The following is a 27,175-nucleotide window of genomic DNA, read 5'->3' on the forward strand; positions in this document are numbered from 1 at the left end:
GAACAAGGAAACCAAAAGCTGAAAGGAACATAGTACTTCAAAGAATGAATAAAATCCAGTGTAGCTGGACCACATGAGATGAAGAGATGAGGCTGGAGAGATAGGCAGAGCCAGATCATGAATAACTTTAAGGACCACGTTAAGGATTTTAAATTTTATTCCAAGAACCATGAAAATCAATTAAAACATTTAAGGCGGAGAAGTAATGTAATTGAATCAGGATTTAAAATGTTATTCTGGTGAGAGTTTTAAGAACAGAGTAGAAGGAAGAAGAAAACAATACCAATCAGTAGACTACTACGGTAACCCCAGCAACTGAAGACAGAAGCTTGGTCTACAGCGGTGGCAATGGACATAGAGAAAGTAATGCATTCAAGATATATTTGGGAGTAACATGTATAAAACTTGGTAATTAATTGGATATGAATACTGAAGAAAAGGAAGGAATTGATGAAGGCTCTCGGATTTTGGTTTGGGTAATTGTGTAGATGGAGTTAAGGGGCAAAATAAGCACAATTTTGAACACACTGAGTCTGAGGATGTGAAACATCCAAGTGGAAATATCAAGGAAGCACCATTGCCAAATCTCTGCAAGTATAAAATCTCAAGATATTTAACATAAACTAAAATAATCTAAAATCCAAATAATAAAGTTCAAAGGGCAAGGATTAATAACAGAGCAGCATATACAAAAGTCTACTCTGAGGAACAAAATGCTCCCTGAAAAGGGAGTCCATGGTCAAATAAGTTTGAGTAGTATTAAATATTTAATATGTAATTCTGGAGATTCACAAATTAAAGATCTCTAAAAAAATCATGTTTAATAGTCAAAACTCATGTTTAATATAATCTTTTCCAAATTTATTTGGCTTCACAGCTTTTTTCACTAATATCTGTTATCAAAAAAATGGAATGTGTGTGGTGAATGACCACACTCTAGGCAACACTGCATTTCTGTATACATTAACTGCAAACTAAAGTTTAGCCATTATTAAAAAAAAAAAAAGACATGTTATTCAGAGTTTAGCTATATTATGATAAAGAACCAAAACATAGACTAGAAAACAATACTGGTAATACTATTATTTGTTTACTAAAATTATAGGCCAAAAATTTTTTAATGATAATTGTTTTTAAAATATCACCAACACGGGCATAAAATCTCCAGAATGGGGAAAACAGAATTTCTATATTAACATAAACCTATCTTTTTTCAAAACCTGTTACTTAGGCAGAACACAAATGAACTGTACCAAGCTTCCAGAGAATGCTTCCTGTGACTGTTAGATAAGAAAGAGTCCTAAGACAAGCATAGTGGCTATTAAATGTTAAGTGGTCAAGATGTTAAGATGATCAAGTAGTTAACAAATTTGGAAAAAAAGTGGCTATTAAATGTTAAGTGGTCAAGATGTTAAGATGATCAAGTAGTTAACAAATTTGGAAAAAAGTATTATTCTAAGGTTAAGCAAAAGTAATAATCTAAAATATAAAAAATTGTGACATCAAACAATGACAAGTACCAACTACATTAATGACGTTTCTCTGTACTTAAAAATGTTATTCTGATTTTTAAACATCTTTTTGTTAAATGTTAAAAATTCTCATGTATAAGAATCAATTTCACTTGATTTTTCTTATATAAATAACCATGACAAAATTATAAGGTAGTTTATTTTTTCTTTCATAAACATCCACAGCACCATCTATAGGCAAAACTTAAGGAAACATGTTCTTCAATACAGTTCTATCACTAGAAGTCTGGTTCTTATAGAACTCAATACAATATGCTTATTTATGCACAGGCTAGCTCCATAAGAATACCTGAAAAGCTTATAATAGGTTTTGGTCAAGGAGGAAGGACAAACCAAAAATAGAAAAGGAATAAAATTCACTAGAAGTGGAAGGACTCAGGTGTATAGGTAGAACTGCTGCCACCCCTCATTAAATAAGATTTTCTCTACTAGCTTTGAGAGATTTGTTAACCTCTTCCTTATATTGACTCCCAATATGTATGCCAGAGAATGAAGGGAATATTTTCAAATTAACCACCACGACTACATCTGCTCTTCTTTAGCACACTGCATAGTTGTGATGAAACATACTTCCAGCTGTAATTCTGTATACTTTCTCCTAAGCTCAGTGACTTCTTCTCCAGCTTGCATCTTCTTATATAAATCCAGCTCTGTGTCAAGCAATTCTTTCTGCATCTAGAAAATAGAAATTACTTTAGATGATAATAATTAATACTTTGTATTTATACAAAATTTTTTACAAAGAAGTTTTATACATTCCCATTTAATCTGTACATTTCTTCTCTATCTCCAGTCCTACCTACCAATCTAGTTCAAGCTATCAATCACCTCTGGTCTATACTACTGCAATGACTTCCTAACTTGTTCCTATATCCACTGATTTCTCTATGCCAGAGTGAGATTTCTATGGACTGAAATACACCTAACTTTATCAAATAATATAACCACACAAAAGGGGGGGAAAAAAAAAGTAATCCTAGACCACAGTTCTCACTCTATACCCTTAGTGGGATACATTGTAAAGTTATAAAGAATGCAAATAAATTCTAACTTTTATTTTTAGCTAGTTGTTGGAAGTGGTATTGCTATAACAATTCTGGGACTATTTGGAATGTATTACAGGACTGAGCAAATGAGTACTGTATTGACTGACCTTAGTGGGAACTAAGTTGTCGTTATGGGAACAGGGAGATAAAATATGGAATAAGACAAGAAAAGGAAGAACCCTGTGGTGATTAGATCAGAAATACAATATGAACTCATGATTTTATATATATACACACACCAAGTATAATTATTGTATACTGTTTTTTTCTCTTAATCGCTTATTACCATCTGAAATTAACTTGCTCACTTATTTGTGTCTAATGGATTAATCTACCTGAATTTTCTCCCCTTCTAATAAATTCGTTTTGTATTGTCAGGTTATATCTCTGTTCATTAACACTTTATACCACCAACTCCTTAATAAAGTTAAAATAAATCTCAAACTCCTCAGTCAAGCATTCAAGTACCTACATTATTATCTTCAAAGTACCTTATCATGATTGTCCATAACTAATTCTCCTAATTACTGACTTTCCAACTGTAATTCACAGGATTTGAAAGATTAGTAGTTTACAAGTATTTATTTACTTATTAATGAAGGAAGAAGAGAATGATAGCATACAATGGTCAGATTTTTAGAAAATGCTATAATCTAAAAGGAAAATGAATCTTAAACAATGCAGTGTTTTAATGTTTTTCAAAGTAATATGAATAATAACACAAATTAAAATACCTGAGTCTTGGTTTTTATACTTTTTGGAAGACAGCGTCCAGGAGAAGCAGCTTTGACCTCATCTTTCAACTTGGTAATATTTTTTGTCAAAACCTCTAAAGTTTTCATTATTTCTGCTTTATCTTCAGACTTCATTGCTTTGTTTTTCTCCAGTTTTGAAATTAACATCTGCCAGATTTTTAAAAAGAGAAAAATGTGAGATACTTATTCCTACTATTACTAATAAAAACACAGCGAACAAAATATAAAAATAAATACTACTTTTAGTTTATGTATTTATAACAAGGCTTACAACCACTAAGACTGCAGAATAGCAGATTGGTGATGCTAACTGTCTCAATTCGAGCCTTAATCTTGGTTTATTTTGTAAAGAACTACCGTATTACTATTTGGGTCTCTTAGAACATAAGAAATTCAATTCAATCCCTGAAAAGTTTTCAGTTTGAAAAAATATTAATAATTTTATTTTCTAATCCATTTGTGGATATTACTGCCTCTAAGTAACTCCACTCCAAATGGAGTCTGTAACCTAGAATGAATCAGAGGAAAAGTTCTGTTCTTCCTTCATATAATGAGGTATTAGGAAAATGAAACATTTAATTACTTTCTTTGTCACTGGGAACAGTAACTGGCTAGCCTAAGAATAATATCCCCAACATTGATAGGAAACAAGAAGATAAACAAGGTAATATAGGCTAGAAGATACCACCCAATATTATAGGTTCTCTTAAGTCAAGATGGTTTCAGTTTTTGGAATAAAGCATTGTAATTTCTCTTTATCAAACATTTTTAAACATAATAAATCCAAATTTAAACTATAAAAGACATACATTTTAAACCAAAATGGAAAAGTTCCTGTCTTTTCAATATTTTGAAACGTCATAACCTTTACTCAGATATGATCAAGAACCTAATTCAATGTCATAAACTGCAGCAACACTGTACAAAAGAAATATTACAAGCCATATAAGTTTTAATTTTCTAATAATCACTTTAAAAAAATAAGAAAGTAAAGTTAATTTAATAATGTATATTCTTTTTAGCTCAAAATATTAAAAATGCTACATGTCAATAGAAATTATTGAGATGTTTTACTTTTTTTCCTCATTCTGTCTTTGAAGTCTGGTATGTTACACTTATAGCACATCTCAACTTGGACTAGACACATTTTAAATACTCAAAAGTCAGATGTGGCTGTTATTGGACAACAAGAACTAGAGGATTCCAAGCATATTAAAGAAGAGTATCTATTTCAACACTGAGCAAAGGTTCCATATCACTATCTGTTGAACTGCTAGGCAGCACCATACTTAGATACAGACTCCTCACTTTCATTTCAAGTTTGATAACCATAGTTCCATTTAAACTACTTCAATTCCTAACATTTAATATATGCTCTTCATATCCCCAATACGCTCTCAATTGATATAAACTTTACCATCGATAATATTTCAGTTTTACCATCATCGATTACAGTAAATGTTTCCTAAGACTACCTATATAGTGTAAGATTAAATTCCAAGTTGTAACATTTATAAATATTTTGTCAAATCTAGCTTTAGTATTTTACCTTCTGTGTTTCAATGTGCTTTTCTAAAATTTCTTGTTTCCTTTTTCTTACATCCTGCTGAAGTTTCAATGCCTCCTAGAAAAAGAGATAAAAAATATTATTAGAATATTTACTATTTATATTTCCAATAAACAAAATTATAAAAGAAGACAGAAAGGGTTGTTAACTGCAGAAGCTTGGCAACAAAAATTAAATGCCAGGTTTTCCTATGTAAAACTTAAATATGTATGCAAATTTCAAAGATCAGGAGAACCTTTTATTCCTAGAAAAAAATATTTACTGCTACATTATGGAAAATAAAAGTTCAGTGGCAGCCAACATACTCCTTTTAGTATCATTCTATTCTAAGCACTGAAAAAACACATACATGCAAAAAGCTTTCCTCTATGAAAATTCTGTATAATAACAGCTGTACTTACCTGTTTTTTTTTCTGTGCTTCATTATTATCAACTGCAGAGGTGGAAACAAGTAAAGTTTTTTGTGCAGCCTTCAAAGCAGCTGGATTATACACTGTTTTTGTTAGGCCAGTAGATGTAGATAACACCTACCAATACAAATTCAATTTCATAAAAATGTATCAAGCATTCATGATTTTCTAAGTCCTGTTTTTTTTATAAAACTCAACGTTAAAGCGCTTTCGTTAAAACTTAGCACATTGAACTTAATGTTATATGAATAATAACTAAATCACATTTAGTGATTTTTAAAGAAAGATATGAATGAGGAATAAACGATAATTTTTTTAAATTAATACCATATACCTATAGAAAAAATGCAATCCAACATACAAAAACTTTAAATCAAGAAAAAACAGTCATTACTATATCACTGAGAAAATATTAGTTGCTGAATATATGTGTTAGTATTCCTAGTGACTAAAGCAAAACCCGTTCATAAGACATGGCACAAAAAGAAACTGGATCCTATTCCTCAATCTGAAACTGTTTGTCCCTCACGATCGTTTGCAATTTACAGTTCAGAAATAAACTTGCTTTCTTTCTCCTTTCCTTTGTTAGCCATTGCTCCTTCTGCTTCAAATGACCTTATTCCCTGAAGTCCAGCTGAAGGTCAACAAAACCAGTTAAGACCTCTACAAAGCCCTAATCATTTATTTCTTCTACTCGGGTCCTTCTATGAAATTCTATTTCTACAGCTATTAAAATATTTAATAAAAATGATCTGATAGGTTAATTTGTCTCTTTCCCCGTCTACTTGAAATAAAAACCATGTCTCTTTCACCTCTTTGCACTTCTGGGACCTAAATCTTGTTAGTAACTGGGTAATTTCAAGTAACTTTTTGGGCCTCAGTTTATCTATAAAATGAGAAAGTTCAACTTGATTATGTCTAATGTCCTTAACAAACCCAGGAAGACTTATTTTTTTCCTTGGTTCGCTGCTATATCTTCAGTGCCAGGGCACTTTATAAATATTCAATAAACACTATGCACTAAATTAAACTGAAATGATGACAGATCTGAGTGGACAATCTTTTCTACGCAAGAGTCAAAAAAATAAAAGTGTACAGGCTGCCATTTTTTATTCTTCAAAAGTAAGTACCTATAGGTTCCATGGAGTGGTAGGTTACTGGTTCTTAGATGGAGTCTAGGGATACCTTCAGGGAGAGCTCTGAACGCTATAAAAACTAAATATGAAACCATATATGTCAACAATGTAACTTTCCAGAGGAAGAAACGTAGCTTCTAGTTTTAATGGAACTGAGGACATAAAAAGATGTTTTAAAACTACATAAATAGAAGGGTGTCGATTAGAAAAGAGCCCTACTTTCTAGCTACCAAAAAATATAAATATCTGGTTGTACCAGAGAAGGTACAACCTGGACACTATTTTTTAATCGTTTATCATTAGATTAGAGAACATCACAAAGTTCAGACAACTCATCACTCAATATTCTTAGTATTCAAGAATGGCTAGCCTCTAAATAAAATAAAACTCTAGAATACTGTATTTCTACTGGTTCCATATAGCACAACTGATGTTTAAAAATAAAAGTTCTTTTACGATACTTGACATGTATCAAAATTTCACTGATAATTTTCTGCAATAGTCAGAAAACGAATAGTCAGATATCAATCACTAACACGCAGGAATAGTGTATTCAGTAAAATAGAGTAAAATTAAACATAGATTTAATTTACAGTCTTAACTTCAGACACCATTTTCTATAATTCTAGAGAAAAAAATTTCTTCCATGCTACCTTAACACACCACACAATGCCAAATTGTATGATTATATAAGGATAAGACAATAGCTTTAAATGGAGAAATACAGGATAATCTGCTGAAAACAGAATGTAATGGGGTGTTTCATAAACTTTTTTCATGAGGGTTCCATAACACGTTGAAAAGTTGTGACCAGACTTCTGTACTCAGATCAGTTGGAAACAATAAATATCACAACCCTATTTTCTAGTTTAAAAATTTTATCATAAAATATTTTATCATAAAAGTTTTCGATAGTATTTTATCATAGTATTTTATGATAGTATTGTATCATATTATTTTATCATAAAAGCTGTGAGAAAGCCAGAAGTAAAGAAATCCATATAATTTATTTGAGCATTTCTCTCCAATTTCGGCAAGTAGGAAACACTCTGTGTCCCAAAGATATTGACATCATGTATCAGACGAAGGAGTGCTTTTTCAAAGTGAATAAAAGTTATCTCACAAGAAAGAGAAGACTCTTTTATTCCTAGAAATATCACATTTCCTTGTTTTATCCCGGAACTTCCTCCAGTAAAAATAGAACATCAGCCAACATATTTCATTGAGCTTAAAATATCACTATGAAACATTATCAGATTATATACTCCAACTATAAAAAAGGGCTGCCAATTATAACTATAAACACCAATGACTATACAATGTAGCCTAATTTCAGAGGTAGAAAGTGTGAAAACAGGATGTCTTAACACAATGAATGAACTATATGATTACAAATATTACTATATGAATCTATTTGATTCCAGAGTTTAGACAGTAAGTTTGGACAGCAAAAAATATATTTTCAAAAGATGAGGATATATTATTCATGATAAAAGAGAAGAAAATCTGCTAAAAATGTAACTAGCAAAGGGAAGTGACGAACCCAATAGGAAAGATACTACAATTCCTAAGTACACAGACAAAGCACAGGCAGTGGACTTTACAAACTACCACACCTTCTTTACTTCCCAAACAGGTTTCTCTATGTGCTGTATTTTTACATATTGACTTTATTTCCAATGACGTTATTTCATTCACTCATTAATTCCAATTGTTTGTGAATTCTTTTGGATTTTCTGCATACACAATCATGTTGTCTGAGTAAATATAGTTTTGTTTCTTCCTTTTCAATCTTTATGTCATTTATTTCATTTTCTTGTCTTAATTTACTACACTACTGAAAAAAAGTGATGAGTGGAGATTCTCATTCCTGATCTCAGGTGAAAAGAAGTCAACATTCCACTATTAAATATGTTAGCTACAGGGTTTTTTATTTTGCATATACTTTGTCAAATTAAGCAAGTTTCTTTCTAGTCTCGTTTTCAGGAAGTTTAATGTGATGACATTATATTATGTTTTTCTACTGTGATAATCATATGAGGTTCTTCCTTTTCATCCCCTGCCCTTACTTTATTCTGTTAATGTGAAACTGATTTCCAAATGTTAAATCAACCTTGAATTTCTAGAGTAAATCTTACCTGGTCAGGATGTATTATCTTTTTCATATCACTGCACTTTTGCTAATATTTTGTTTAGGATTTCTGTGCCTATGTTCATGAGATATTGGCTTATCATTTTCCTATCATGTAATATACTTATCAGGTTTGGCATCAAAGGTATGATGAATTCTTAATGTGAGGTAAAAATTATCATATGCTCTGCTGTTAAAATGTACATTGTTAATACTTCTTACTTTCCAAGACAAAAAGCCAATTTCTTAACAAGATAGAAGTTATAATCCATTACCATATCTTTATCTTATTTCCTATATATAATATTGCCAACCATAATTATTATTTGTACTTATAAAGACAGATATTCTTATTCTCACAGATAAGAATGGAAGGAAACAAAGTATTTTGTAATTACTTGCTAGGAAAGAAGGTTATTTCAATTAAAATCATCCAAATATCATTTTTAAGTAACCAATGCCCAAATTGGAATCAAATACAAAAGAAACAGTTAAGATGCTTCACAGTCACATTCACAGTCAGCTCTAACAGGTCTTGCTTAAATGCAATAAGAAAGTTTCTGAGGAGTTATTACTATAATTACTGCATGGTCAATTTTTATATTAAGTAAATAATCACCTTTTCAATAAATCTGAATGTTCATTTATGATAGTCTTTTAGGCACCACACAGATATATTTTCTATAGCAAAACTTAACAAATTGAGAATTCTAGGGAGAATAACATGACTAAAGTTAAATTTCTAAAATATTTTCAGGGACTAACAGTTTTATTTCCTTCGCTAATACTCAGTAGTTTAAGAGAGACAAAGGGATTCAAGATCTTGCAAAGAAATATTTTAATGTCAAAGAAAAAAAGGTGTAGAGTCAGTAATCAATTTTCGCCACAATAGCTTGTTCCCAGAAGATATAGCATAGCAAATAATTTTATATAAATCATATTTCTCTCTAAGAAAAATAATCCTCATAATAATCTTGACTGAGTAATCCAGGTAATAATCCTAATAGAGCACTGTACTTAAAAAATCAAAGTTAGTCGATAACAATTATAAAAAATTATCATAAATTTCCCTACTCTTTATATTTAAAGTAGCAAAATTACACAACAAATACAAACTTAAAAATCAAAGGGTTATTTAAATGACTGCATTTTATAGTTAAGGCAAATGAGAGGGTAAGACTTGTTCAGGATCATAGAGTGTCAGCTGCTACATCAACAGTGTAAGTATATGACGTGCAATGTTCCTTCAATTATACCACACAATTTTCCTTTTAAAAGTTCCATGGTATAGATGTTAACATATCATCATGCAAAGAACCAAGATATATTTTTGGATTGCAAAAAAATACTGCTAAGGAACAATAACATCCTGTATCATATGCTTGATATACCTAAAACTGATATAAAAACATTAAGTATTCAAGTGATCGATCAGTTTGCTTCCCACAATTTAGAAGGGATTTAAGGAGATAATCTGGGCAGTCTACATCTCTTCCACAAAAACTAACCAGGATGGAATATGCAGATGTCACCTTTATTCTTCACAGATCTCCCTATAGTAAGCAAAGGCACTCAAATTGATCATTTGACCAATCAATCACTCTACTCAATACCAATTTAATAGCTATTGCAATATCTTAATACTTAGCAGTATCAATTAAGTTGTAAGTTTCTTCTCTCTTAGCCCTCTCATAGAAATGTAATCTTAGCATAATCATGAAAGGGTTTACTCGGTGTTATTTATAGAAAGGGAATAAAATTCTGTATTTGTGTATTTATTTGCTTTAACAATGATAGAAGATACTATGTAGATGCTAGCTTTGAAATCGCTCCTGCTTTCAATTAAAAAAATTTTTTTGAATATTTGATGATAGAGAACATTCTTTATTCTTCCTGAGACTTCTCTGAATCACTGACCTCTAAGGAGTCCACAGCAAAAATCACTATGAACTAGGGGAAGAGATATCACCAAGAATAAGCAAAAATAAAATGCTATTCTTTAAACAGGTTCACTGAAGATGACTAAAGTTACATACTTGTAACTATTTTCCTTAAAAGATACTTTACAGTATTTACCAAGGTTTTTTTTTTTTTTTTATAAATAACCTATTGCCATTAGTGATTTTTCACAGATTCAGTTCATGATAACCATATTAGTATACTTATACTATCAATTCCAAGTTTGTATCTTTTATCCTAAAGCTACAGAAAACATGCTAAAAAAATAATGAAAACGGTAGCAAAACATACTAGAAAAATTTTATAAAAGCTATAGTTAGTACACTTCAATTTCAGAGTCCAAATCTTGACATAAATAGATCTATAAACATAATCAGGTTTTTAGACCTCTGCAGAATTGTTCAATACTTCACTAAGTGTAACAGACCTCATATTGTTTTTATTCCTTACTTATTATCAAGGAAAAACCTAATCAGAGTCAATACTTACATATGCTAAACTTAGTAACATAGACTAAGCAACACGAATTTAGAGAAAGAGTATCATGGAAAAATTTGAAGGTTTCATAGAAGAGGTTAGAGAGATTTTCAATCTTTAAAATAATGACTAGAATTCAGTTAGGAAGAGGAAAATGCAATCCTGGAAAGTCACCACCAAAAAAAAAAAGAGGCAGGAAATAGCAAAGGACAATGAGCAGAAAAAAAGACTTCTTAGGGAAGAAAGGAAGGACAAAAGCAGAAGTAACAGAACGAAAAAAATTAAGATAATGTTGAGCTATGAACCAAGCTAAGTCATTTAGTTGAGGAAATGAAAGTTTCTATAAGGAACTGACATTAAAATAAGTTTGAGAGTAGTGTAGTGGCAGTGTAAACTAAGGGAGAGAGATGCCAACTATGACACTACATCCAGAGGCCAGGGCCTGAAGGTGGTAGACAAGGAGATGTGGACTGCAAACACAAGAAAATGACTCGAAAGGTTTTTAGACTGCACTTCCAGAGGTGAGAGCTAGGAGAAATTAATTTATGTGGGAAATAATAAATAATCTTAGGCATGTTATGCCTGAAGTAATGTTGAAGTGCCCGAGGGAAAAATCTGATATACAGAATGGAGTTCATATTCAAATTTCTAGAATTGCCAAAGTTTAACACAGTGAATAAAAAAATAATAATATACTGAAAAACCAGTGAAGAGGGCAGTCAGCTATCTCATGGGATATTTAGTTGCTACCTATAAAGTCAATTTCCTATGAATATTTTATAGTACAAAGAGCCATGGACTAAAAGAAGGTATAGATTCCAGTCCTAGCTCAGTAACTCATAGTGTATAGATGAACCAAAAAATGATTTGGGCCTTACCTTCCTTTAAGGTGAGGGTATAGAAATGGGAAACATTATCTAATTCTAAAATTCTGTGATTCCACGTACCTCAAATAAGACTAAAGATTAGGGCATTCACTCATACCTAAACAGAAGAAGAAAACATCTACGCCGAACTATAAGGCAGGTCCATAAATAGTCTAAAATCAGCATTTGCCCTCGTATTTAAAAAAAGAAATGACTAAATGTTTTGTCAGGCTATACAAATAGCTGTTAGCAATGAATAAGAAACTTACATTTACATCATCTTTTCCAGTTTACAAAATACTTTTAAATAAATAATTTTGTTCAATCCTCACAAAACTGTGAGCAAGACCAATATTACCATCACTATTTTACCGATGAGGAAAAAGGTTCAGAAAGACTAACAGTACTGCCAAATGTCATGCAGTTAGTAAGTGAAGAGCCAGAGTTCGAACTCAGGTAAAATTCCTAATTCATGGCCCTTTCTACTAGGCTGCCAAAGTTTTCAAATTAAATTGTATAGCATCTATAAATATAATAAATAAAAAGAAAAAACAAAAAGAATGAAGCGCATGGAAAATATAGTGAGCAGCAAATATTAAAATGCTGATGCAAAAAAGTAAATAAAGGTAGGCAAATATTTTTCTTTTTCAGCAAATGGAAAGCAAAAAGGTAGGAGATAAGAGATACAGATACTATTAAGAAGCAAAAGTTTGGAACTATGAAAAAATTAAAAAATTGAGATGCCACCTGAAAACATTTATGAAGCCAAGACAAACACATCATGCTATTCTTACCTTTTCAGTTGCTGAAACAGATGGCTTTGATACAAAACCCAACCTGTCCTTCACAGATAACTTAGTTACATTCTAAAAAAATTAAAATGGACATATTCAGTGTTTCCCCAAACATATATAAGTCTGTTGGGATTTTGAACATTCTGATTCTACTAACATATATTGACTATATAAGTATACTGATGTTAATCACAAAAACCTGAGCCTTTTACAAAGACAGAGACAGAAAAACTGTTTGTGGAAAAACAAATAGTATGCACCATTACTCAACCATGAAAAACTATGATGTAAAGTAAGAGGTTTGAATCAGGTGGTTGCTAAAGTCCCCTCCACTGATACAGACTTATAAATGCCTAAGAGTCCCATGTTGACAAATGGAAAGTTTGAACATTTTAAATATTAGATTTGAGTAAAATATGTGCCTGCTTCCCGAGCTTAAAAATAAAGTCATTCTTTCCTAAAGTATAGGAAAATACACTGTATAGCCAAATACATTGCACTTAGTGATTATTTGGAATAACAGGATTGGAGATTTTTAAAAAATAATTTACCAATTTATATTCTGCATGTTTTTATAGAATCTTGATATATTACTTTTCGGGAATTATCTAGGAAGACTATTTTAATAAGGTGGCATCTATTAGTTAAGGGGAATGGTATATCCGAACTCTATTTTACACAGCAAATGCCGAAGTATCTGGAGACAAAGGAAAACTAACTTTCAGAGACTGAGGGTGTAAGAAATAAGAAACTGCCACTCAAGTATGGAAGGGAGTGGGAAGGGAATGACATATGGAAAAGAAAATCCAAGAGTCAGGAATAAAGTGATGCAAGGTTCTGAGAAAGCTGCATAAGTAACTTGAAACAGTATGCTAAAATCTGAGATTTAAGCCTTTCCATCCCAAAAGCTTTCAGTTCATGCTACTGCATAATTATCTCTGAAGAGAATTCTAGTTAAGTGAAAGATGGTGGGAAAAATAAGATTTAGTGTACTGAACTTCACTTTTCAGGCAGTTTTGCTGGAAAATACCTCCTCCACAAAGTGAAAGAGAATTCTTTCTTATAAATAAGTATTAACTAGAAAGAAGAATTTAAGATTCAAATACTATAGAAAAAGTAGAAAGTGAAAATGTTATAATAGCAACAAAAAATTTACAAGTGAAGTTCAAATATGTACAGACTATCCTATTTCTGTATAAAATACATACAACTAACTATAATTCAAATCACCAAGGGAAATTACTTTACTAAGAACCTATTATGTGACAAGTACAATAATAAGACTTTTCACTTACCTGAGGAAGGTCTGAACTGGCACTCTGAGCTTCTGCTGGTTCGACAGTACTTGAAGGTACTGGACCCAACCGCTCTTTGACTGACTGCTTCACAACAGGCAAAATGGGCTGCTGGACTAAAGGCTGCATTACCTTAGAACCAAAAAAAAAAAAGTTAAACAAGCTCATTAGTTCATGAGCATGGAAAGTCACCTGTTATTTGCTACTAAATTGCCCCTACAGAGGAAGTCTTAAAAGTACATCTTATAATCAAAACTTAGCCACCTTCCAGATTCCTTCTCTCTCTCTCCCTCCCTCTCGCTCATACACACATGTGCACACACAGTTTTCCTTGCATATAATAACTTATTTATAAAGTAGAGAAAAAATTTAAATCTACCCCTCATTATTTTTTTTAAACAAACAGGAGAAAGTTAAATCGAGAAACAAACCGTTGTAAGACACCTCTACTAGCAATTAATCTAACATTACACAGTGATTCACTGATCGAAACAGAAAGAGGGAGGGAGAGAAGGAAGGATTTCCAAGATGAACCCACAATCTGAGTTTCTGGATGATGTACAGCTACAGTGTACTGAGTGTCTCCTATCTACCAGGGACTTCTCTATATGCTTTCCACATATCTTCCCATAATTGTCTAAACTAGGGATCAACTTCACGATAAAATGAAAGAAGTTAGAAAGGTAAAGTAACTTCCTCAAGTCTACACATTTAACAGTGGTTGAGTCAGGATCTGAATTCAAGTCTACCTGACGGCAATGCCTCTGCTCTTAAACACTATGCTAAGAGCTTTCTAAGAAAAGCATTTAATTTTACACAAATTTCTCTCTTACCTTAGGAGCAGTTTGTAACTGCTGGGTACTTCCTTCTCTGTGCCAATAAACCTTAATAAAACGATTGTTTAGCACTGCTTCTGTACTTGATATTGCTTTCTTTGCTTCTTCATATGTTGCAAATTGGATAAGGGCACCTTCAGGATCACCATTATAGGCAACCTAAGATTTAAAATAAGAAGAGTAAATTTCCAAATGAATCTGTTGCTCCATCCAGTAAAATTCCTCAACAGATGAAATACTGGTCCCTCTTAAGATTCTGTCTTTACACTCCCTTTAATCTACATTAGTACCTTAGCCTACTTTCAGGCCAGAAGAACTGGTAACTGAGGACTGTTCAGAGTGGAACGAGCCTCCTCTATATGACACTTTTAACAGAGAATGCTCACTGCATAAACAAGCATTCAAAATGTTTGTATTTTTACTCCCAATATTAATACTGACGAGAAATAATCTCTAGGTCAATGAGTGACTTGGCCAAGATCCAGAGTCAGAAGACCACATAAATACTTTTAAAGGAGTGATCTCTAACGAAAAATTACAAAAAAAACCCATCGGTAAAATTTTCCAAATATGTAATTCTCACAAAAAATATTTCCAGAAGTGTGAGAAAATTTAAGAAAAAAATAAAATCATATTTTAAACATAAGAAAACAGATTCAAAGAGTATGTGATTCTGTAGACCCATATTAATAAGTAGTAAATACAAGGATTTTTACCTCAAAATCCTTGTTCTTATTCTTTCAATAATAGCAGTATTTTCTAAACTGTGGTATACACACTACTGGTGGTGTGAAGCAATACAAAATAAAAATTAAGAACATAAGCTCTGAATCGAACTACCTACCTGGCTCAAACCTTAACTGCTACTCTCACAAGAGTATGCGCAAGTTATCTAACCTTTCAGTGCCTCTGTATCTTCTTCCATAAGTAGTATAACACCACACTGTAGTGTTAGAGTCAGATAATAATTTATGTAGAACAGGGAGTAAATAGTAAGCATTCAATAAATACTATAAAGATGATTTTAGGTTGCATTTTGATAATTATACATTACTGGGATTTAAAACATCAATGCATCAATGTTTAATTAAAATAAAGCTAAAGGGCTTTTTAAAACTGTTTTTTAAAAACGTGTAGTTTATAAATAATAATGCAGGTAATATGCAGATATAGCAAAAAGACTGGTAAAAAGATGAAAAAATAGCAACCTCACAATTAAGAAAACAAATTGAACTGTGAGATATCACAAATTGAACTGTGAGATATGTTTCACCTCTTAGCTTTGAAAAATTTTTTAAATTTAATATTACCAGTGTAGTTAATTTTTGTGTGAGGAAAAATTTTTCTGAGAACTCTTTTGTCTAGATCTAAATGTGACAGATCAAACTGAATTGCCATAGAAAGATATTCAGAGACAGTCAAGGTTAAGTAAATAACTACAGGATAATATATGTACTATGGGTCTGTGTATTTTAAAATATATATGTATTTTTAAGTTTGCATATTTGCTGAAAAGTAGTTACAGAAATGCAAAACAAAATTCTAGGATACAGTAAATTATTATTAACATTGTAATTATGTGTAATTAACATTGTAATTAAGAAATGTGAGAGACAAAGAGTTGAAGGGAAAACATTTTCTTTAAATTCTATATAAATCTTTATTGTCCTACTCTGAATAAGCATGCATTTTTTTCATCTATTACTTTTATAATATTATATTTTAAGAGGCAAGAAAACAAAAATTTCCCTATTATCAACTTAAGCTATACTCTCTAAAATTTATTTTTATCAGATGATGGGAAATAATTTTAATTGAAGAAGATACTATACAAACTGAAAGAAAAAAAGAAGCCCAACATTATTTCAACATATATAATATAAACTTGATACTAAATAACCTCACAAGTTACATGCACCCAAGCCAACAGTCTAATTTTAGGTGAAGTCAAACACAAGTTACACTGACATTTATCTTGAAAGATGTTCAAAAATGGTAAAGGAAAAAGTAAATGTTTAAGCTAATTATGGATTACATGGTATCTGGGCCCTAAAAGTATCTGTTAAATGCATCCCAACATAGAGGAAGCTAAAATAATCTGACTAGAGCATTCTGTTGTAATGACTTTGAGAAACTAAATAAATAAAAACTACTGTAAGATTAGATTTTACCAGTGTGATTATTTAACTTTGCTATAATTTCATAACCTCTATTAGGTAAAAAGTGTATAACATGATCAAAATTCCTGCCTTTTCAAAGTATAAAAGTTATTCAAAATCACATTTTTTTTCCTAAAATATAAAGTTTCATTTCACATCCAATTGTCTAAATTTAGAATAACACCAAATTTTCCATATTTTTTCATAAAAGTATTTTTCTCATTACATTAAATTCTCTCCCTAAATAATTAAGCAAAGACAGAATCATTTCATAGCTCTTACCTGTAAGTTAACCAAGGTCCCGAATCGACTAAAATGCTCATTAAGTTTGCTGATATTATTTAATTCTGGAGGAACTTTTCTAAGTTCAAGTTTGGTATTTTCATTTCCAAACTGAACCTTTTTCTGGAAACCTGGGCTGTTTGTTCTATTAAAGTTCGGTCTGTAACAAAATTCAAGTTAAATTAATACATTCATTTATAAATCTTAACCACTATCAAGTACAAAAAAATAAAGTTTTACAATTTAAGTTCCTTTTTTTTTTCAACATTGAAATTACTGGTTGATAATGGAAATTTAAATTTTCTTCCAAAACAATGAAGTCTCCAAATTAATACTGTTCACACTTTTTATGGAAGCCAACTGAGAAGGGTCTTTCCATATCACTTGTTACTTGCCATTTTCAATCCACTTCTACATAAAGCTCTTAGCAGAAAAGGTCCTAGCACCTTTTCAGTCAATTTGCATCTATAACCTTTGTTCCAATTCTGCAAAAGCTAGCTTACTGAGATATATCTTATCTTAAAATGTTATTTCAAAGGTAAGAATGAATATCTCAACTACTTCCCAACTTAAAAAAAATGTCAGAGCTATAGGCCATACATTTGATACTTAAAAGGACAAAACTATGGCCCAGAGAGATTACACTGCTTACCCTAAAGCACAGAATTAAAGGCAGACACAACTAGAAATCATCTATTTTTACATGATGTTAAAGCTCTAAGTGTTATCTTAGTCTCTCCCTAAGCATGCAAATTTATAAATGAATCATCATACACACCCCAACATTCTGATTCCTTACTACTTTCTCTGAAGCCCTTCTTTGACAAGTTCAGTGCCTATCCAGCCTCCCTGACCCTGAAAAAGATCCCTTTACACCTCTTAGCAGGAATTACTCACATGCTAAAGACTCCTTCCAGACCTGACCCAAATTTTCTTCCCTACTAAGGAGCTCATGACTATCCTTTATATAGGTAGTATTCAATGGCATCTATAACATAAGGAATAATTTTTTATAGGTGGGTGGAGGTGGAAAGAAGAAAAACTATGTCCTCAACCATACCTGAAAAAGCCTTCCAAGTACCAGACAACTAATAAAATTTTAGAAAACTTACACTTTAGTGGAGGACTGCCTACAGAACAAAATCATGAGTTATATTTTGAAAAACAGTACAGTCATAATAATTAAAAATTACTGCATAATAATACTCCTCAATTTTCCCTGCCAGCTTACTTATCAAACCAAGTCTTCTTTGTAGTAACTCCAGGCTCCCCAGAACCAATGGTTCTTTTCCTTGACTCTGAATCCACTACTATCCTCATACTGCTTTTATTAGGAGGTTTTTCTGTTTGAAAAGAAAATATGAGAAAACATAGATTAATATTTTGTTTTTATCATAGCTACTTCCTTAAATTCATACTGAAACAAAGTTCTGACTTTTCGTCCAAATATATATTTTAAAAAAATATATAAATGTACATTCAAATATAGTAATCTAAGGGATTTTAACTCATTCCAAATTCATTTCAACCTAACTAAAGAAGAGTCTCCGTAATTCTCACATGTCAAATTACAACAACTCTGTGGGCCACTTCTCTGGGAAGGCAGGGGGTGAAATCCATGTCACTGTTCCCCCTTTGCCATCATCCTTGCCACAAATATGACCTTAAAGAATTGATAACTCTAGTTGTAATTGAAGTGAGCTGCTTAAATATCGACATATTAACATAATTATAGCATACCTGATTTTGAAAAGGTAAATATTTGAGACTGAAATGTAGTGCCAAAGAGCTATAAATATCTGCTACTGTCAACATTTTACATTTACTTAGTTGAGTTTGATACAGTACATTTAACCTGTTACTCCCAAATGATAGCAAAGATTAAAATAGGCAAACCTTAGTCCATAGAAAAATAAAACTTTAAAATTCCTTTTTTAAAGATGAATAAAGTGGTTGTAGAAATCCTATTCTTAGTATTTCTAAACACATAACTTACCAAAAGAACTTAAGATCTGTTTCAGCACAATCTTTCTCATGGCTACTACAACCTCTACACAGGAGACCACTTCAATCAATCTCTCTATCACATGTGAACTCTGCTCTGAGGACCAGTCCTAAATTTCTAACCTCTTGGTTTTCTCTGGCCATCTTCTGCTTTCTACGGGTATCCTAAAACTATGCACAAATTATCTTCCTATTTAAAGTACTTTTCAAATCTTAAACATTTCTATTAATGAAACTACCGTTTTCCCAGTCATATTTGATTTCTGACTCTGCCCACATCCCTTCAATTTATCTTAGCTGTATTCCTCTCATTTTCCACTGAGACAATGTAGGTACAAATATGCATTACTTTTTACCTAGTCTACTGTCCTGAGCTTCTACTTCCAGATTCTCCTGCCATCAACCTATCCTATATAGAGAGCTACCAAAATCAGTGGCCCAGAACCCTGCTGATTCTAAAACTGACACTTCCCATCAACATTTAAACAAGCACAAATTACTCTATTTTTAAAAGAAACTTTCTAAGACCACTTTCCTCTCCTGTGACAGCCTTTTCTCTCCCTACCCTCACAGCTATTTCCTAGAGATGTCTACACTTGCTAAATAACTTTGCTTCCTTAAAACCCACTCATTTACTAATCCTCTGAAATTAGCAGCTGCTCCCACTACTGCACTTAATTTGCTCATGCTAAAGTAGCTGATATCTTAACTTGTTGCTTAAACTTATGACTACATCCCAGTTCTTCTCTTGACTTCTCAAGAGCATGTGATGCTGCTGATCCTCTTCCCTTCCTTCTTAGATATTACCTTCCCTCGATTTTCAGTACTGCCTGCTTCTGTCTCTCCCTTTTTGGCTTCATTTTCTCAGTGTCTTACATAAGCTCCCCTTTCTCTGCCCACTGCTTCGGTGTTGGCATTCTCCAGGGTATTAACATGAGCTTTCTAATCTCACTATACATAATCTCCCCAAGACATCCTATCTATTGCCATAGCTTCATTCATCAGTTTAGTGATTCTCAAGGGGGAAGGAGGGAGTATCAGATACAAGAGAATGGCTTTTGGAACCTATGTCATCAGTTAGGCTTGCAGATTTGGGTATGCCTCCTTCCATCTTCCTTTACTTTGCACTATACTAAATGGAACAGAAGATTAAGAAACACTGTTCTACATGCTCATGATTCCAAAATCTGTATTTTCTAGCCAGCTGTCTCTTACAGATATTGGATTTCCAGATCTTATCTCACTTTGGACATTTTTACTCAAATGTCCCAGGCACACAACAAATTAAACACTTCCAAAGCTAAATTTATATCCTACCAAAGCAGTTCTCCCTCTCAATGAATATTATCATCTGCCCAATTTCCAGAGCAGAAACCTGGTATCTTTAATCTCATTCTCTTCATTTACCCCCATTCTAAGTTCTGCAATCCAGTAAGATACAAGGATTGCCAATTCTTTCTACTAAATTTAAATCTTTCACTTCCCACTGTTACTCCCCTAGTCTAGTTACTATCACCTCTTCTCTAGAATTCTTCAAATGTCTTTAATTGGCCTCCTGCTCCCTCTGTTCCAGTCACAAAGTTCTTCCAGTTTCTTAAAAGTATTTTAGGGTATATATGTTTTATCTACCCGCTTTCTCTGGCTAACTCTGACTTATCCTACACAACTCTACAACAGATCAGGTGGAAACATCCAGTATCTAGCATGGGTGATGTTCACAGTGCAAGCTGCAGTTTCTTTGCCCAGTGGTATGTTTATAAGACCAGTTCTACAACAGAATTTTTGACTTTTCTCTGCCTCACAAGTCTGGTTCACTGGCCCTTTTGCGGAGTCTTTGAGCTATCCAATATCCAATTTTACTTTAATGTGGTCTTTAAGATTCACTAAAAGAGGCAGTGATGTATTTTTCCTCAGCAGTGGTGATGTGTTTGCTCCAATTCATCTGTAGTCTCTCACTCAGATTCTCTTTTATTGTCACTTACTTAAAAGAGAGTTAAAAAAAAAAAAAAAGAAGTCAAGTTCCTCTGGGTATACAAGAAGGAAATGTGTCTATTATTTATGTGTAGTGTGGTCCCCACCCCAATATTCTTTTAATAGTTTTTCCAGTTAAAATTTTCAGCACTGGTTTTGTTGAAGGCAAATGGAAAACTATTCAGCCCTTCTTCCTACCTATCTATAAATAATCAAGGGAGTATCTATCAAATTTTGACCTCCTTAAAATCTGGAAAGAACCATTATCAGGACCTCTAGGTCACATTTATATTAGTAATTCCAAGACATCGAAGGGCCTAGATTTTTTCATTTGTTTAATAATGATAATCCCCCATCAAGTTTAAAGTATAAAGCATGATAATTATCACATAATAGTCTATGACAAATTTAAATTAAGGGCATCTGCGGGCTATTAGAAATACATAATTATATAATAAAAAAATTATACAAGTTTTTAATTATGGATGTTACAATCCATGACATTAAATTTCAAACCAAATGGGCAACAGATGAGAACATTCTGGAGAGAGGGAGGACTAAAAAAAGTTATGGAGATAGAAGTACAGGTAATCCTCAATTTAAATGAGTTGCTAAATCGGTTCTGTGGTATATGAAAACAATGATATTAATAAAGAATATATTCCTAAAGCGGCTCAGAGAAATAGTATGTGATGTATCTAAAGAACAGTACTAAACACTATGTATTCTATGGGAAAAGGCGTTCTAAGTAGGTATACCAGATATTCATCTCTCAACAGGGCTACTTCCTATAACTTGTAACTGTATGCATGTGGAGCTGAAATGATCACAACTCCAACCTCCACACACTAAGATTTACGCACAAGGGAAGGTGTTTGATCCTTCTTCCTTCTCTTATCACTGCCAAAAAATTGGCCTGGCATTGAAATGGGTCTAATAAATACTGATCTGTAGTAGCACATATTTATGTCACTCTAAAAGAGCAAGATAAGAGACAACTTGATGTGGGAGTTCTAGTGAGAGCAAGGAGTACTGGAATGATAAAAAGAAAATAAGTGTTAAATAGTAACCCAAAGAAGGAAGGGGCTTTCTCTAAGCTAGCCAGGTAGGAGAGACTCAGGAGATAAATAGCCACAATCTCAAGTGGCTACTTTTCAATTACAAGCAATTTTATATTCCTTACATAGAAACTGTTAAAAATGTTTTTTCTTTCATTGTTAATAATAGTAATTAGAATGTCTCAAGAAGAATTTAAAAGAGGTGAAGGAAAGGAGGTATCCACATGAAATGTTGTCAAAAAGGATACAAATAAAACTGGGTATAACTGAAAATGATCCTCACTCCTCCAATACAAAAAGTTCTTTGAATACTCAAAGTAGATGCTCAGAATCTGATAGTTTCTAATGAATCAACAAAAAAATGCAAAGTAATCACAAGTTTACTAAACCACATTAGTTATTGTTACTTATTTAATTTTTGTTTACTTTTAACATGTTAGAATTTGATATTAGTTTGCTTCTAACATTTTAAGCAAAAGGAGTTATATTTTAGAACATGATTCATTAGCTTTTAAAATTTTCTTAGAGGAGACAGACTTTTTAATGAAATTTCTAAATGGGAGAACATAGAGTTTAGTCACAAGAAGATAGAGTTTAATCACAAGAAAATTTTAAAAGCTAATGAATCATGTTCTAAAATATAACTCCTTTTGCTTAAAATGTTAGAAGCAAACTAATATCAAATTCTAACATGTTAAAAGTAAACAAAAGTAAAATACACATCAAGCACAAGTTTGTACAGCTAATTTCATTATCCAAACTATGAAAGAATCTATCTTTAGGAATTAAAGCTTCACTCTCAAGAGTTTCAATGAACCTATTAAGACTGTATGTGATAGAAAATAATCCAACGAAAGCTACCTTAGAAGATATGTTACTTTTGTGAAATTTCTTTCCCCTCAGATGGTAGAACAAAGTGTCACCAATACACACATAGGGAACTACACATTACCTTTTCTTTCAAGGGAAACCAAAGGATCCAAGAAACAAACATAAACACCATCCCTTACTCAACCCCAATAAATGAGGGACTGACTGTTCTTTATAAACGTTTTATCACTCTTGATATCATAAAAATGATAAGAAAAAAAGATTAATTATAGTACCTCTGGGTGGCAAATCCATATCCCCTGATGTTAGTCCTATCAAGTTAGGCCTTTGTGCATGTACTCTATGTCTATACATAGGTCTGGAAGTGTTTGTTATGCTGGGGGCCTCAGGATTGTAGCCATCTGTGTCATATGTATCTGGTAATACAAAAACTGTAATTAAAAAACAATTATAAAACTCCACTTCATAATTTTTCTATATTGACAATAGAAAAAGTAAACTATATATTACTAATATATAACTAATGCATTTCACATGTATTAAAAATTGTTTTATAAAAATAAAAATGTTATTAAAAAGAAAATATAACTTTTAACTTTAAAATATAACTTTAACTTACGTTTAATGTACATTCACCATGTCTACATTTTATTCTAAATAATTTTAGTGGAAAAAAAAAGACTTGCTAGTGCAACTTATTCTCTAGACATTTTTAAATTCTTTATCTAAAACTATGCTCTAAAACTATATTATATTATGAATATAGAAGGCCAAAACTGCACCTGCAGTAAAAAGAGAGGGTGGAGCAGGAGGAGGCTGGTGATGAATGCCAGTTGTTACTACAGTAGGAACAGAACTGGTTGCAGAGTTTGGGGGAGCATCCATGCCAGATGGCTGCAAAGGAGGAAGTGGAGGTGGTGGTCCTGTCAAAACCAAAGAATAAGAAATATCATCTGAAAGCAAACAAATAAAATAAGTTATTTGTATATCCAAACATGACATTCTCATTCATCAAACTATAATATCTAAAAACACCAAGCTCTTAAAACTATATTAGTTTTCTAGAGTAAAATATCCTTTTAATGTATGCCAAAACAGGTTTGTCTTAAGCTATAAAGGACTAAAGGCAGCTGAGATTCATCAGAAATGGGCATAATTCAAGGCCACTCCAAATCACTGGAAACCGTACGTTTCAAACAAAGTAGGGGTATATTCTAAATGGAACTATCTTGCTCTTAGTTTCCAGCAGGCATCTATAAAATTACTTTAAATACTTTTATAACAAAAGTGAGCATCAAATCATTAACTTTTTAAAAAGACTATGAATGGACATATAATAAGTACAGGTAAATAAACATATACTACTTACCTGTGACAGGTGGTAGACTGGGTGGTAGTGGGCCTGGCGGTGGCACTGGGGGTCTCAGATTAACGGGTGGGGGTGTAAGAATTGGTGGAGGTGGGGGGAGTCCAGGAGGAGGCGGTCCTTCAACAACAGGAGGTTGTGCGGGAAAAGGCAGCATACCAGGAAGATTCACATCTTCTACAACTACCGGGTCACTTCCATGATCAAAAGGGCACATGTCTCCTCTCATACAGAAACCCTTTTCTGTGAAGAAAAATTGAAAGAAACATGAAAGTGCTGGACATATAAATTTCCTCTAACGCAAGTGAAATATTTAAAAACAGAAATATTTTTAATATTGGACAAGTATAATCAACCGTATCATAATTAACCATTTCATAACCATACCAACTAATTACTAATAATATGAAACACCTATCAAGTGATAATATACTAATGTACACACTAAAAAAAGTCACCAAATTAAATACCTAGCTATCAAAATGGTATAAAACTTATTTATGTAAAAACTTATATACATGTCATATTTTTGTCATTAGGAACATCTGCTATATTTAAATCTCTCATTTAAAACTTAAAAGATATTGCAACTACAGCTTTAATACAATATATTCAACTTTTATAGTAAAATCTTAAGAGTCTTTAATTAATTTATAAAATTACAGGGGTGATAGTCACATTTTTAGGTTCTACTTACATGCCAACAACCATTCATTTCTAAAGAAGTGAGTTTTGTCAAGAATAATTCAGTAGCAGATTCCCTGATAAATGACTCAGTAGATATTCTTCTTGTTTGGGAAACTCCAAAAATATATTAAGACTTACACGCAAATAAATATCTTTAAATTGATGTTCAATAGTCAGTGTGACTAATGGAAGTTTCAAAAATATTAAGGAATTCATGAAATGCTTAAGATAAATTTCCCACCATTTTCAATAGGTTAAGCCTTTGTATAATTGTGTGCGATCTAAACTTTCAGAATCTAGTCAGCTGGAAATACTAACTCAGTACTTCATGAAATAGTTGAAAGACTTACCATCATAGTCTCTACATCGTTTCTTTGGCATTGGTGGTCTGACATATGAGTTGTGGTCCACCTGATCTTCATGAAATTCAGACCAACTTTCGGTAGTGTTATTACCATGATGAGTAGGAGCAATTACTGTAATAGTGCTGCTCAAAGTAGGTACAGGGTAGTGGCCAGATGAAATATTAGGTACCGAAGAAACTGGAGTATAATTGTTTTCTAGTGGATCTGTTCTATCCAAGTCATATTTAGGCTTGACCAGATCTCTTTCTGCAATGAAACATAAATGACTTAAAAACATATATTCTATCAAAAAAAATGCTGAAGATCTAAGAAATAGTGTGATTTTTGCTAAACACAGAGAAAATGTTCAAATTTTACACAATCCTCATTTCCTTTTAAAACTACTCAATGAATACACAATGTTCCAAGATAAGCTTCTCTTTTTCAGTGTGACCTAAACTATAAAACCACACAAAGTTGCTGTATTTAATGAGTTTTTTCCTTGCAGTTATTTATCGAAAAAAGATAATTTTTAATCTTCTTCATTGCAATCTTAGCATAAGTAACTTCAGCCTACAAAACATGCAATAAAATAAAAGTATGAGAGAGGAAAAAAAATGGCATAGATGATAGAGGCTCTGTCCATCTGTCTGGTGACCAAATCAAAGTTGTGATGGAAACAAGCAGCAGCAAGGAAAAATCGCCTGGGATCTAGATGAACAAGCCATACAACTAGGGAGAAATCCAAGAAATCACCCTACAATGGCCAAAGATAGGACAGGGCAAGGACGCAAGGCTGCCCAGTCTCAAGCAGCTGAGTGAGATGGAGGCTGTGGCAACGACAGTGGCAGAAGCCTCTTAAAGAGGGCCCCGTCCACGAGTGGATTTTCGCAGTGACCGACCTGCTCGCTCTGAGCACCAGTGCCCATTTGGCTATGCGCAGGGGGCACCAGGGACTTACAGAAAGACATTGTCAGAAGGCTGAGAGGAGACTCACACTACAGAAGTGCTGGCAGTATCCACTGTTTCCTGTTGAGCCCTCCCCCATACCAATGCGCCAGACACAGTGCTGCCATAGCCATGACTTCATCAAACTGGGTTAACAGAGGTGTCTCCGCCCAGAGGATTCCCTGAAACCCCGCCTCCCTCAACTTGCAGCACCACTGAAGCCATATCCAGGTGTGTCCTCGAGAGTCCAGTGCTCCTTGATCACACTGGAGCCAGTTGGCCTCAGTTTCTGGTGTGGCCTTTTGAGGCAACTATCAGCACAGCATCTGTGGAATGCTTGCTGAATATTAACTGGTGGCCCTGGAGGGGTAGAGGCTTTGGTCTAAGTTTGGCTGGCAGCTGAACCCCTCTCAAGACTGTGCCACTGGACACCTATTTCACATATCTGCACTAATAAGACCGGGAGACTTAGGAGCTTTGCTTAATACATAGAAACAGACACGGAAAGGAAGCCAAAGTGGAAAGACAAAGAAGCAGAAACCATATGACGGAACAGAACAGAGATCCAGATATAATGGAGTCAAGTAATCTAACAGATGCAGAGTTCAAAACACTGGTTATAAAGATGCTCAATGAACTTTTGGGAAGTGTAGATAAATTCATTGAGAACTTCAACAAAGAGAAAAAAAACATAAAAATGGAAATGGAAATTATAAAAGGG

General features: G+C 32.8%; 1 protein-coding gene across 15 annotated transcripts in view; it reads right to left on the bottom strand.

The window, feature by feature from the left end:
* The window catches only part of RBM26 (RNA binding motif protein 26), an 80,588-nt gene that overhangs the window by 21,069 nt on the left and 32,344 nt on the right, over positions 1 to 27,175 (bottom strand). For 5 of the 15 annotated variants that reach the window (XM_039886960.1, XM_039886958.1, XM_039886951.1 and 2 more), the window contains exons 6-18: positions 25,513 to 25,773; positions 24,479 to 24,718; positions 23,892 to 24,062; positions 23,385 to 23,540; positions 18,477 to 18,588; positions 17,246 to 17,405; positions 14,802 to 14,963; positions 13,969 to 14,100; positions 12,674 to 12,745; positions 5,302 to 5,427; positions 4,883 to 4,957; positions 3,313 to 3,480; positions 2,103 to 2,207 (exon numbers count right to left, since the gene is read on the bottom strand). In XM_039886960.1, the coding sequence (XP_039742894.1) occupies positions 2,103 to 2,207; positions 3,313 to 3,480; positions 4,883 to 4,957; positions 5,302 to 5,427; positions 12,674 to 12,745; positions 13,969 to 14,100; positions 14,802 to 14,963; positions 17,246 to 17,405; positions 18,477 to 18,588; positions 23,385 to 23,540; positions 23,892 to 24,062; positions 24,479 to 24,718; positions 25,513 to 25,773 (1,940 nt within the window). The remainder of the gene's footprint in view (positions 1 to 2,102; positions 2,208 to 3,312; positions 3,481 to 4,882; positions 4,958 to 5,301; positions 5,428 to 12,673; positions 12,746 to 13,968; positions 14,101 to 14,801; positions 14,964 to 17,245; positions 17,406 to 18,476; positions 18,589 to 23,384; positions 23,541 to 23,891; positions 24,063 to 24,478; positions 24,719 to 25,512; positions 25,774 to 27,175) is intronic. The other 10 variants (XR_005658188.1, XR_005658187.1, XM_039886954.1 and 7 more) reach the window with 6 other exon arrangements.

Source organism: Pteropus medius, unplaced genomic scaffold, assembly GCF_902729225.1.
Source record: "Pteropus medius unplaced genomic scaffold, Ma_sr-lr_union100, whole genome shotgun sequence".
NCBI lineage: Eukaryota > Metazoa > Chordata > Mammalia > Chiroptera > Pteropodidae > Pteropus > Pteropus medius.